The following is a 12,755-nucleotide window of genomic DNA, read 5'->3' on the forward strand; positions in this document are numbered from 1 at the left end:
AATGGCAAATTGTAACTCTGTATGATCCCGCAGTTATCCTCAGTTGAACCTTAATCATTTCTGAACTCTCTAGTAGATTTGGGACAAAAGATTAGCGGCTGAGAATAAGGTTTAACCTTTTCCTTGTATTAACTAACTAGAATATCACATGTTATACTTATTTAGGTAACTGACTGACATAATTGTTCTGCAGTAGAAACCAATGTATGCCAAAGCCAGACATAACACAACAATTTGGATTTTCAATACTGCAGAGTCTACACTGTAAAAATAACTGATTACCATGAGTCAGTCATTCCGTCCCCCCGAACAATATCATATCTAGCTGATACATAATTTATGGAAGCTGTCCTACAGGCCCGCATCGAGCATTGGCTGCTGCCCAAGATGAGACATGCAGTCATATACCATGTGTTTCAGCCCATCTAACCACTCCAATGTAGAGCTACTTTACTTACATCAAAATTCCTTTTGTGAAACAATGACACAATGTGACATTGGTCTACAACATCCCATATTACCCCCCTTGATAAGGCTGTGTAGACATGGAAAGGAACAAAGGTATGTTGTGTCCACAAGTCAGATTCCTGCCTGCGATTAATGCTCCTTGTTCTTTGAAGTTTGACTCAGACTCTGATTTCAAAAGCACATTCATTTGGCTTTGTTCTGTGTTAAAAGCTCCTTGGTGGAATTGGAGAGACTTTGCAATATCTTAGCATTTGTAAATGTGCTCCAAAAGGTATTTTTGCATGGGGTACCTGAAGAAGGAGCTCTATCAGACCCATATAAATGACCATAACCAGCTCTCCCTGGTAAAATGACAAGCTCACTATATTTTAGAATAAATAATAATGTATTTGTTGCTGGGGGCTGTAGTTCAACCAAGTAAGCAATCACAGTAACCCCTTCTACATTGTAATGACTCCCTCTCAAACCAGAGCTAGACGTGACTGCTATCATGAATGACTTAATATTTATCCAGGTAAACAGCACAGGAGTCAAAAGATCCAGGATGTGTTTGTTATATTAATATTAGTGATGATGCAACGTGCTGCAGCATTATGAAATTCAGATTAGCACTATGTGATGCAAACACAGCCAGCTGGCTAGTCATTTCCAATCCTCTGACTGCACTGATGTTTCTGTATCCAGCTGCTTGTCATTGTGTAGCTTTGACCCTCCACTCAGATTTTAGGATTGCGTTAGAGGGCTGGGTCAGCCTCAGGGGAGGATTAAAGGATTTGTTCTCATGTAAGCAAAACACCTGTCTGAACTCAAAAATGCCCTCACTCTACTCTTTTATCTTGCATTTTAATATTTAAGTGAAAATTTTGTTGTATACTACAGCATCTAGTCATTGTTGATATTGCATATTAGATCCCTCAAAAGATGGGAAAAGGGAATGAAAATCTATTCCATCATGGCTTCCCAGTTTTCATTAGTGTAAGCAGACTGTTGCTGTAAATATAAAATCAGGTTGTGAACAGTGTTAATAAGCAAAATGAGGAAAAGCAGGGAGTTTTTCAATGTGGAAAGTTTCCATTACAGCTCAGTATCTCACTAGAGATGAAGACTGATAAATATTCCTAACACAAAAAACCCATTACTTTCATATTTATTGCCTCTTTCCCTCATCTTACCTCCCTCACATGCTTTTAATTCTTATATTTTTGCCTCATTCCAGCCACCATCACTAGTTCCTCAGAGAATGATGACCGTAGTGGCTCCAGCTTGGAGTGGAGTAAGGATGGCAGCCTGAGAGGCAGCGCGCGCCATGGCCTGGCACAGAGTGTGCGGGCTGACACCTGCTCTCCTGTGGCAGAAGAAGACTCCAACAGTGCCACTGCCACACCAGCCGACACCCCATCCAGGACAGATCAGCAGCAGTCCAACACTTCAGCAGGGGCACTAGGACCACCAAAACCATCAAGTCACACACCCGAGGGACCCATTCCATACCCACTACAGACATCCTCTTCCCTCATGATGCCAAGGCCGAACTCTGTAGCAGGTAAAAGCCCTTGGTGTTTGGTGAGCTCTTGACATCTGGATGTCTTCTGTGCAGAGGAGGCAAAGCAATGATTCTGTATACCTTTCCTCTTGTGTACTTTCTTCTTGCATCCTAGTAACCTTTCTTATGTTTTCAGTAAAACAGTGACTTGGTGCTGGGGTGTCTCTTGGGTGCATTGCGTTGTCAGTTCAAGAGTGAAGCGATGATATGACCTGTGCCTGAGGCTGACAAGTAGCGTGGCATTTCTTGTCCAAGCGAGTGACAGGCGCAGACAGGAAAAAGCATATGTGAATATAAAGCGAATAGAAAGTAAGTGTTTTTAAGAAGCCAGGTTGCGCTTTTCAAAGAGGGGAGGGGTATCAAGACAGAAGTTTGGGATTAGGCAGCTGTTGTGTGTTGTGCCCCGTCCCTGCCTGCTATGTCGGACCTAAGCACAAGCCACTGTCTGACTGATCTGTTCTGCATTCCTGCCCTGGAACTTCCCTGTTATGGCCCAGCTCGCCATATCCACACAGCTGTCACAGTTGTTAATATCCCTCGCTACCCCCTTTTCCTCTCTCTCTGTCCCCCCCTTTTTCCAGTCCTGTGTCTCTCTCACACTGCCTCCCTCTGTTTTTGCTGTTGCCGCTTTTGACCATGGCCATGTTGTTTAAACTCTTATAGCCACAAGATTCACATCTTTTAAAACTCAAACAATTGTAGGGATGTCTTAGTCTAAATGTGAGTTGGGACCAAGTTGATTCAAAGACCATCAAGAGTCAAGTCCTCATTGAATATCATGGTTGAACTAGTATTTAGAATAAGACTTTATTGTCCACAAAAGCAGAAAATTGTCCACTTTGAAGAAGTAAATATTTTCAGCTTCACTAAGGACTGTTTTTTGATTTGAATGTATAAGCGAACTGTGGAATCAGCAGCAACATAGTCTACAACTCTTATAATCACATTCTGGGGATCTTACTCCATACTGAGCAACAAGCTGCACATGCTTGCTATCAGGCAAAATAACAAACAATATAAACATAAAGGACATGACTTAAATGTTTGCTTGTTATATGAAAAAACAAAAACAAACACTAAAAAACACTGTTCTAGGGAAGCTGATTATTGTCCAGAAGTGAGGGGTAACACTGACAAGAGCAAACAAAGTAAACAAATTAGCAGTTTGTACTGCAGATGAACTGTATGTTGGACTACATTGTACAAGCCTTTGGTAAGTGATCATTGGTGAGGCAAAATCACAGGAAATAACAAAAGCAGGGCCAGGCAGACCTGTGGGGAGAAGCATAAAAACATAAGTGGACTCAGGTCAGACCAGTGGCCAACAAAAACACAGAGTCAAAAGTCAGAGTCAACAAATAAACCACTGGATTCCAAGTTTGTAACACAGAGAGAGATCAGATTGAGTAATAGTACATCTCTGAACATATTAACTGGGAGATGAGGTTTATATTCATATTGTGCAGCTTTGGAATATAACAGGGTGAAAAGAGGGTCTTACTCCCTCTACCTGTATGTAGTAGCTGCCAACGTGTTGAGGTTCAAATGCTTTTCACCCGCCTACCTTTATTTTGACCTTGATGAAATAGAATAACTATTTACTTGTTTCTAATAGGCATTTCAATGTGTTTTTTCTGTTGGACATCTAGCTCGTGTTCTTATCAAATTTGAATGCATTTTTTCTAAGTTGCCTTGGACAAAAGCGTCTACCAAATGAAAGTAATATAATCTACTGTAGTGTAAAGGTGCCACTTTTATTTCGAAGTCCTCACAGTTTCTAACAAGAAGCCCACTGATCCGCTGAAGGTTGTCTGTATATTCTGTTTCAGAATTGCCCTTGCAGTTTTCTCTTTAAGTAATAGTAAAAGAGTGAAAATACAAAGACTTGCAATGTATTTCACACTGTGTACTGCTTTTGCAAAAGATTTTGATACTATCATACAGCCCACAGTTGAAACTGTGCCCACATTGCAAACATGTTGTACAGGGCATTGTGCTTGTCATGCCTCTTCTGTGGCCGTTCTGTTGTTCCATGAGTCCATACCCTTTTTACTTCTCATCATTATTTCGCTGCTGACATAAACCTGAACAGTGCAGACACACACTGGCTCATAAAGCTAACAGACCAGGAAATATTTGACTGTTTATGTGTGATGGTTTGCGCGTCTGCGTCTCATGGTGTGCTCCAAGAGTTTATGGGCTGATGTCATCGTTATGCAGTGTTGCCCTCTAGGGACCTGCAGAATTCACACCACAGATTTTACGCCGTGTCACAAAGCCCTGGGAGACGATATCAAGGACATGGTAAGACATCTTCATTTATGGCCCAAACCGTTTTGTGTTGGTGTCACGGTGCACCAGGGACAGTGCTTCTTTTCAGTTGATGCTCAAGGAAATCACATTCAATAAAAAAATGATTCAAAAGAAACAATTATTGAAGCAGAAGGATGGAGGAGATACCACTATACTTAATGAAAAAAAAAAGTATTCATCATTAGTACATTCACTTTATACACCAGAACCTTGGTGACTATTTCTCTTTGTGTGGCTCTATACCCCAGAACATTGTATAATGAGGTGTCTGCTGTGAATTTGCCTTTACTTTATTGATAGACTTTAAATTAATAAGGACATTGAGATCCAACATGAAAAGAAATATATTATGGCTGGATTTTCTTTGCTTAAATATACTGATGCACAACTTCAGATAAAAAAAGGTAAATAATCCCCCCACTCCCTACTGGACGCTGGGGTCCTTTAGTTGAGTTTGGTTCATTACTTTGTGCTACTGCATACATGCGCTGGCTGAAGAGAGAATTATTTCTTATTTCACTAATATAACATATCTCAAACAAAAGATAGTGCCAGTATGTCATCACCATTGTGTTTTATTTAATATGTTTTAATCCATATTCTCAGACTTTCATTTCATAGTTTTGGGATGAGAATCAGCAGCTCTTAAGTCCTGGACCATCACACTCTGCTTAAAAACGGTGGATTGTTCTCTTTGGGTTGCAAACAATTTCTACTCCAAGTGAGAGCAAGATGGAGGATGAATTTCACAGGCAGATTTGTTTGGAGTCTGCAGTGATGCAGACATCATACTGGAGTTTGATTGTGAAGAGGGAGCTGAGCGTGAAGGAAAAGCTCGTCATTTTCCAGTCAATCTGCATTCCAACCATCACCTACGGTCATGCGGTTTTAGTAGTGCCCATAAAAGCAAGATCGCGGATACAAATAAATTGCTTGGACTTTTTAGGGGAGTTTTGAGCAGAACCACTGCTTGTTGATGCTAAAAGGAGCCAGTTAATGTTTGGGCATCTGAACAGAATGCCTCCCGGGATGCCTCCATGCCAGGAGGTCTCCACAGCATTCGTAGACTACATAGCCCACCTGGTGTGGGAACGCCTGAGGATCCCCTACAAAGAGCTGGAGGGTGAGGCTCAGAAGATCTGTTTACCCCAATAGGCTGTGGAAACTAGATAAATGGATGTGAACAGTATTTCCCAGACCTGGTTGTTTACAGTTTTCATGGAGAACTATTTTCCACTGAAACCAGGCAATATCAATGAAACCTCCCTGTTTCATTGCTACATCATCTGCCTCTGTGGCCACCCACACCCAGGTGGAACCTAGACTAAAGCTAAATGTAAAATCTAAATGTGGTATTATTTCACCCACATTATGCAACACTGTACTTTTCCTCTATTGATTGCCTAAACATTGCATAGGTTTGCAGCACAGAAACCAAATTTTGTCCATCTGTCTCATGCCAATTAAAGGCTGTATTGCTAGGACTCTGTATGTAGAAAGTGCACATATTGCAGAGACGTGTCATTTGCCCTGCTGTGGTGAACACACAGACATGCACACTCACATATTCACACTGTGGGTAGCTTGTCCCTGGGCTGCTGTGGAAACAGCACTGTGTGGAGCCTGCATGTGCTTTGGCAAGTTACACAAATGCTGACACGTGCCACCTGTCACAGCAGACAAGTCTGAATTAAAATGCCTCTTTAGAAGCAGTTTGTAATTGTATCATTAGTTGGTAGTCTAAGGAGATATCTTGGCAATCATTCTTCATAGAAAATATTTTCTGCCATATCATTTATCTTGTAAGGCAGCATTTAAAAGTTGGCACAAAGGCAACTCCAATGGGCACCAAAAACATTTAGCATCCATTTAATATCAAAACACATGCTGTTTAAAGGTCAGTGCTAACAAAATTCAAGGGCTGTGTGGGCTACATAGAAAGTGTAAGCAATGTGGTCGGCTTATTTTCCCATGCTTCGTTGTGTTTTCAGAGATCCTCCATGGAAAAAAACCCTTTTAATTCTACTTCTTGTAGCAAACAATCTTTAAGCATCATCCTGTGATGGTGCATAGCCGTCCTCCAACTTCCTCTGCTTCCTCCCACAGCCCAGTATTAAAGCCTGCTGAGACAACTTTTAACTAACAACATTTTTTGCTAGGGGTTTAAATTGCTGTCTTAACAGCGATTTATTTTGATTCATTGTATCTGAGTTAAGAACAATTCTTATTTCTTTTCAGTGTGGTGTGATATAATAAATCCCAGACTGATTCAATAACTGTTAGTCAAAATTGTATAACCACCACATAATAGTCAGACTTGGTGAAACATTGGCAACAGAATAACTGTAAAAGAGAAAATTCGATTTTTAAAAAATAGTTATTTCACTATATATTTTACACTAGCTTCTTAAGACCGTTTCCCTAAAATGGTGTTGGCAATCCAGATATTAATGTTTAAATAGGTAAATATTGAATATCTTTTTTGTGCAAAAAAATGAAATGATTGTTGTTTTAAGTACTTGATTGTTGGTTGTCTCTCCCAACATTTCAGCACGTAGACTGTGCAGATGAAAGTTGTAGTAGATGTAGTGTTTGATTTTGACACTTGAATGAAAATATGTTGCAGCATCCATGAATGTTGCATGTTAGCAGCTGAATCAGCAGACCAATGATTTAATGATGCAATGATTAATTTTGACAAAAAATTAAAGCGGACTAGTTGTGCACTGTAATGCATTACATATTATAAGCAGGTTTCATGGCCTTCATCATCGCCTTCAGTATGTATGGTTATTAACAGCACATAGCCTAAATAATTGAAATAAATGGAAACGAGTGAATACTTCAATGTCGTAAACCTAAAAAACACAGTATACTTTGTAAAATACTCTTCATTATACTTAGGTAATAAGAATTCTATTTTTGAGTAATTCGAGTTAAGCTTTTTAAAAACGCTTATAGAGTCAAAGGGCCATATTAGTTTTGGCCACTGGAATTCCATGGTTTTGAAATCTTAGATTGAGCTGCTTGTGGTCGGGTTGCTCAGAGAGGGAGAGTGAGTTAGGGTCACTGTGGCTGAGGAATGGTGTTACATCTGTGGTGTTTAGCTTTTCAGCAGAGCTTTGTGGTCTGAGTCAGGGTGAGGTACAGCACACATTCAGTATGTGTTTGTACTCCAAGGCCGTCTGTTCGTCTGGCAAAACCAATGCTCTGTGATAACCAGTAATAATGGATCCAAGATCCTTTGTCAGACTGTTTCTTCTCTTAAGTCTATGGACTGTTGAAAAGCACCTTCAAGGATAAGTTGAAAAACCTTGGTAAACAGTGACAAGGTAAGGTTCTAGCGCAGCTCACATCTGTGTTTCATTAGAGGGACTGAAATCATCTCCACTTGGTCCATGTGAACACACTCAGTGAGTCAAAAGATGTTTGCAAAGGTCAGACAGTATTTGTCCTTCAAACTGCTGCAATACTGCAGCATGAAGATAAGTTATGGCTTTTTAAATTCAATATGCTGTAGTCTTTCTGTTTTTACTGTTGGAGGACGGCATGCTGTAACTGTTTTATCTGAAATGCTGGATGATTACATCTTCTGTTAGTTTTTGAGAACAGATTGTCTCTTGTAATTGTTAAGACATGCCTGCACATTGTCAGTGTTGCATGTCTTCAGGTAACCATGAAATTCACTTCTGCCTCTGGCTTTATGACATTGATCTGTTTAGTTCAGAGACTGAAAAGGAAGCAAAAACAAAACTGATAACTCATTTATATCTTCCTGCTCTCTGAAAAGGTCACAGTGACATACCTTAAAATCTCCATTCTCAGAGAATAGTTGGAGCATACTGCAAAATAAAGAAAACAACATTGCAGAGATCAATCTATAACATTCATTGTTCAATGCAAAGTTCAGCTCAGTGCCTCTCCATCGTCAGATCAGAACTTCCCATAATGGCGCCACATGCCCGATCTTAAAGGGACTGTGTGTTAGCTAACTACTCTGTCACCGCAGAGCCATCTGGCTGAGTTTGATTGATAGCACCCCACTTTTGAGCATTATGTAATGGCTGTTTAGGATCTACACAACTGGTTTGACAACACTTAATATCCTAATGTTCAATCATCTTTGTTGAATGGATTAGTTTAAATCCACAAATGAACCCAGTGTTGCGAGTTATGCATGCAATTCCTGTGTAGAAAATCCACTTTAAAGCTGCTCTCTCTTCATTGTGCTTTTTAAGTTTGTACAGTCCAGTCAATAGTTATTTCTTAACTATGTGTTTTTCAATAGTCATTATCAGTCAGTATGTGCTTTTGAAATCTGTATTCTTCTCAATCATTATTCTTTTACATCTATGACAAAAACATGGTCAGTGAAATTAGTGCTGACAGTGAGTACAATTTAAACTTTCTTATACATATTAATTTTTCACCTTTTGATCAAGAAAGTGGACCATTGCAGCTAGAGGAATTTTGAATTTTCCATGATAACAAGCCAAATTTGCGTGCAGGCCACTTAAATTCCACTTTGCACTTACTCCTCTTAAGCTAAGGGGATTTTGACTTAATAGGTCAGAGAAGGACAGGACCTAGAGGTGATGTTAAGTATTTAGTACAGAGAATTCACCACCACCTTCTGAAACACAGTTATCACTGATAGAGCTGGGTGGTGATTTATTATTGTGTATTGTTTCACCATGAAATGGTATCGTACAACTTCTTATATCTTATATCTAGAAAACGTAGGTAAATATTGGAAGAAATTGATATCAGGATAATGCAGAGAGAAAAACGGTCTTTCACTCTTACTCATATATTGTCACACGATGTGGTCACAATGAACCCTTGCAACTTGAAAAGGAAAGGAACTGGGCAGTTACTGATTGTGTCCATTGATAAAGAGGAGAGGGGACTCAAGTAAAGCAGATAAGGGGAGGGGAGTGGTCGGAGCAGAGGAGCTCAGCCCTTTTTTTCTATTCTGTCATGGGAAACACAGAACAGAAGGTTTCAAAGGGCAGGCCTGCCTGAGGAAAGAAGAATCTTATTTTCATCAGAACACAGCCTGACACATTTGTACAGCTTCAAAGTCAGCACAAGCATAGACTTTGGGGTATCATATGTTGGTTTTATCAATGAGTAGAGATGTGTAAGAATAGAAAGGAATCCGGAGACTGATGGGGATAAAAGAATTGAAGAGTGGGATTGGATGGATATGAAGGCTTCCCATGGGAATCTTTGGTCTTGAAAGAATTGTGAATAACAAGGAATAACCTATGACTTAACAAAGTGGAAAAATGGTTAAGGTGTAGGATGAGTTATCACAAAGAGAAATGGAGTGTGTTCATTTAAACTGCTTAAGCAAGTCAAGCTGAGTATAAATAAGGTTCATTGTGGCTTTTGCGTTCTCCACTTAGGAAATCTCTAAGAGATAAAATAAAAGAAAGACCTCTTCTTGTAGTCCGCTGATATCAGTACTGGGCTCTAGTGGTAATTTGCTGCATAGAGTTAATCTATATATCTGCATAGAGTTAATTTTCTGTCCATCTCTCTCTCCTCCCCCTCTCTCCTGGTTCACATATCTCCCTTGCACCCACAGTATCTGTGTCATATACTTTTATGTCCTCATTTATAATTCTACTGCTTTTTCTACCTCTTTCATATGCCTCTCTCTTATCCCTCAAGCGAATCCAGCTAGGATTATTGATTAATACGACAGTAGCTGCCCATTACGAACTCTAATCAGCCACTGGAGACTAGATCTCTTGGTTTTCCATTTATTTATCTTCTAATTCACTTCCTTTTCACTCACTGCTGCTTGCTTACCAAATTGTGTGTGTGTATGCATACGGATGCAGCACATACACAGAGGTGTGGTGCATGTGTGTAGTGACGGTGACACTCTTCTGGAAAGGGCTGCATTCATTTAGCGAGTGCCTAATGCTGTGGATGCTGTGACTGGCTGGCTGAGAGCGAGAGAGGGGGCAGCCAAGCCCTCTACCCGGCAGCTGAATGCTGCCAGTGTGCCTGCATGGGAGCACTGGGGCAGAGGAATCGCTTTTGTGCCCTGGGTGAGCTCATCCACTGGGAGCACTCTCCAGAGATTTAGCTAAGGGTCTGCACCCTGCCTACTTGCCTGTATGCCTGTCCAAGTATATTCCATGCTGGGAACAAGGGGAGGGCTTTGAGAATTCCCACTGTCCTTCTTGGCTCTGCTGTTGGATGTAAGTACAATAGCTGTTGAGTTTAGCTTTAGGATCAGTTTTGCTCAAGTGCTGCTCTGCACTGACTGACCTCAGATTATGTACTTAGATTTGCTGATCTTTTCTTTGTTTTTGTTAGTTAGACTTTGTCCATTTGGCCATTATAGTTATTTGTGAAAGCACCATCCACTGCAGTAAAAGTAACCAACAAAGTTGTATTGATGGCGGCTTCCTCAGTTATTCTGTTGTCAGCAGACGGGTTTTTAATTAGTTGGACATTCCAGAGAGCAAGTTGGGGAGAGAGGGAGTGAAGAGAAGAGTTTAGTGTTTGTGACAGTCTCTCCCAGCTGAGGTTGATAAAGTGGAAAGCTTGATGGCTTTGATTCTGCTCTTCAACAGGGCAGAGAGCATGGATCACCATGGTGATAGCTTTGTTGAACAGTGAGCAGCAATTGGAAGAGAGACCTTGTCGCACTAATGCACATCTTTACTATGTTTACAGACCATGTCTGAAACTTTAAACAAGAAGTTGTATTAGCCTGTAATCACTGGCTCATCAATCACTGGTAGAATTGTTTATTTTCTTTAAAATCCCCGTTCTTGAATGATTGTGCTTTGATTTACAGATGTCTGTTCTGCATTATGGTGTAGATTGAGCAATATACTGTATTTCTGTATTGCTGTGTGTATATTTAAGCAATATAGCAGTCAGCCTGTAAAGTGGAACATTTCTACAGCTTTCTTCTATTGGTTATTCCCTCTGTATTCTTAAGAAAGGTAAAGGTAATCTTCCCTCTCTCTGTTGCCCAGAGGGGGTGTTTGTGGGGACAGACCCCTCGCTGCTGTATTGTGTGTAGCTGTCAAGTCAAATCAGAGAAAAAGGAACATTTCTGTCTTGACTTGGGGATATTGCTATTTTTTCTGTTACAGTATACAGGCTTTTGCACACACAGCCTCAAGCAAACTACAAATGTCGGAGCACACCGGTTTGCCTCTTCTCAACTCGTTTTTTCTCAGAGACTGTGAATGTGCTACAAAACTTTACTCTTGTGTGTGATTTCTTTCTTGCTCTTCACGGTTGTTGTGACAGATACACTCAAAATTCACCGAATTGTCTGCTTCAATTGCTCTTTTTTTTTCTTCTTTTGTGTGTCTTTGTCTACAGCGACCAGTTCCACAAAGCTTGAAGACCTGAGCTTTCTTGATGAACAGCGCAACACCCCCCTGCGGACATCCATTCGCCTACCCTGGCATAATACAGGAGGAAGGCCACCTCAGGACTCTAAAGGTGACTGCAGTATGCTTTTATTGCCATAGTTGCACACAAGGCAGATGAGGCAAAATGGAAAAAAACACTTGCAAACTCATCCACTGCTCATAAATGTATCTGCCAATTCACTTTTGTGGCAGTTTAGACATGAATTTCTCTCTTTTCTCAGCCTGTCAAAGTGTTAGTCATGCCAGTGTTCTCATATTTGTCTCTTGTAGTCAGCAGATTGTAAAATGGTAAGGATTAACAATTGACTTTGGAGTGTACAGCTCAATATAAAGTGCAGTCTGTAAGTATTTTAATAGTGGTGTTAAGGGTGTCAGGGGTTTTCACATCTGTATTGGGTTAATAGTGTTGGGAATTGTAGGTCTTAAACCATTTGGTAGGTATTTATAAAAAGGTCAACAGTCCATACACAGGTAATCCAAGGTAGATGAACACCCTCAAAATAAAGCTAAAAGTGTGCACTTCATAGTCATTGTTTCATTTCAAATTCAATTTGCTGGAGTCCTGAGCCAAAAGCGAAATTGTTCAGATACTATCAAACGCTACCACACCGAACAGTATTAATGCTATACTATCAAAAAGCAGATAGAATCATGTACGGACTACTTGGGTCGCTCAGCTTTATCTATGTTATATGTTTTGAATCCTCAGTCTCACTGAGAGAAATCCCACAAAGTGAATATTTGATGAGAGCATGAATAATTTAATATGACATCATTAGACACTCAAACTATTTAACCCTCTTTTGAAAACCTCTTCTTTCTCTTCCACACCTCCTTAAACATGAAGTTAACATAGAAGCATCATGTCAGTGGTTTAATTTTATATCCCTGTGGGCAGAACATCAGTACTGAGGGATCGTCCATGTCTGTTCAAACAGAACACTGTACGTTTGCAGATACTGTATTTAGTTTTATGCCTCCATTCCTGCCAAGGACTGCAGATATTAGTATTACAC

At 40.2% G+C, this 12,755-nt stretch overlaps 1 protein-coding gene across 2 annotated transcripts in view; it reads left to right on the plus strand.

The window, feature by feature from the left end:
- Positions 1-12,755, plus strand: part of tanc1b (tetratricopeptide repeat, ankyrin repeat and coiled-coil containing 1b) — a 110,734-nt gene that overhangs the window by 64,368 nt on the left and 33,611 nt on the right. For both annotated transcript variants that reach the window (XM_042426522.1, XM_042426523.1), the window contains exons 7-8: positions 1,685-2,011; positions 11,687-11,809. In XM_042426522.1, coding sequence (XP_042282456.1) covers positions 1,685-2,011; positions 11,687-11,809 — 450 coding nt within the window. The remainder of the gene's footprint in view (positions 1-1,684; positions 2,012-11,686; positions 11,810-12,755) is intronic.

This window comes from Thunnus maccoyii, chromosome 11 (genome assembly GCF_910596095.1).
Source record: "Thunnus maccoyii chromosome 11, fThuMac1.1, whole genome shotgun sequence".
NCBI classification, from domain to species: Eukaryota; Metazoa; Chordata; class Actinopteri; order Scombriformes; family Scombridae; genus Thunnus; species Thunnus maccoyii.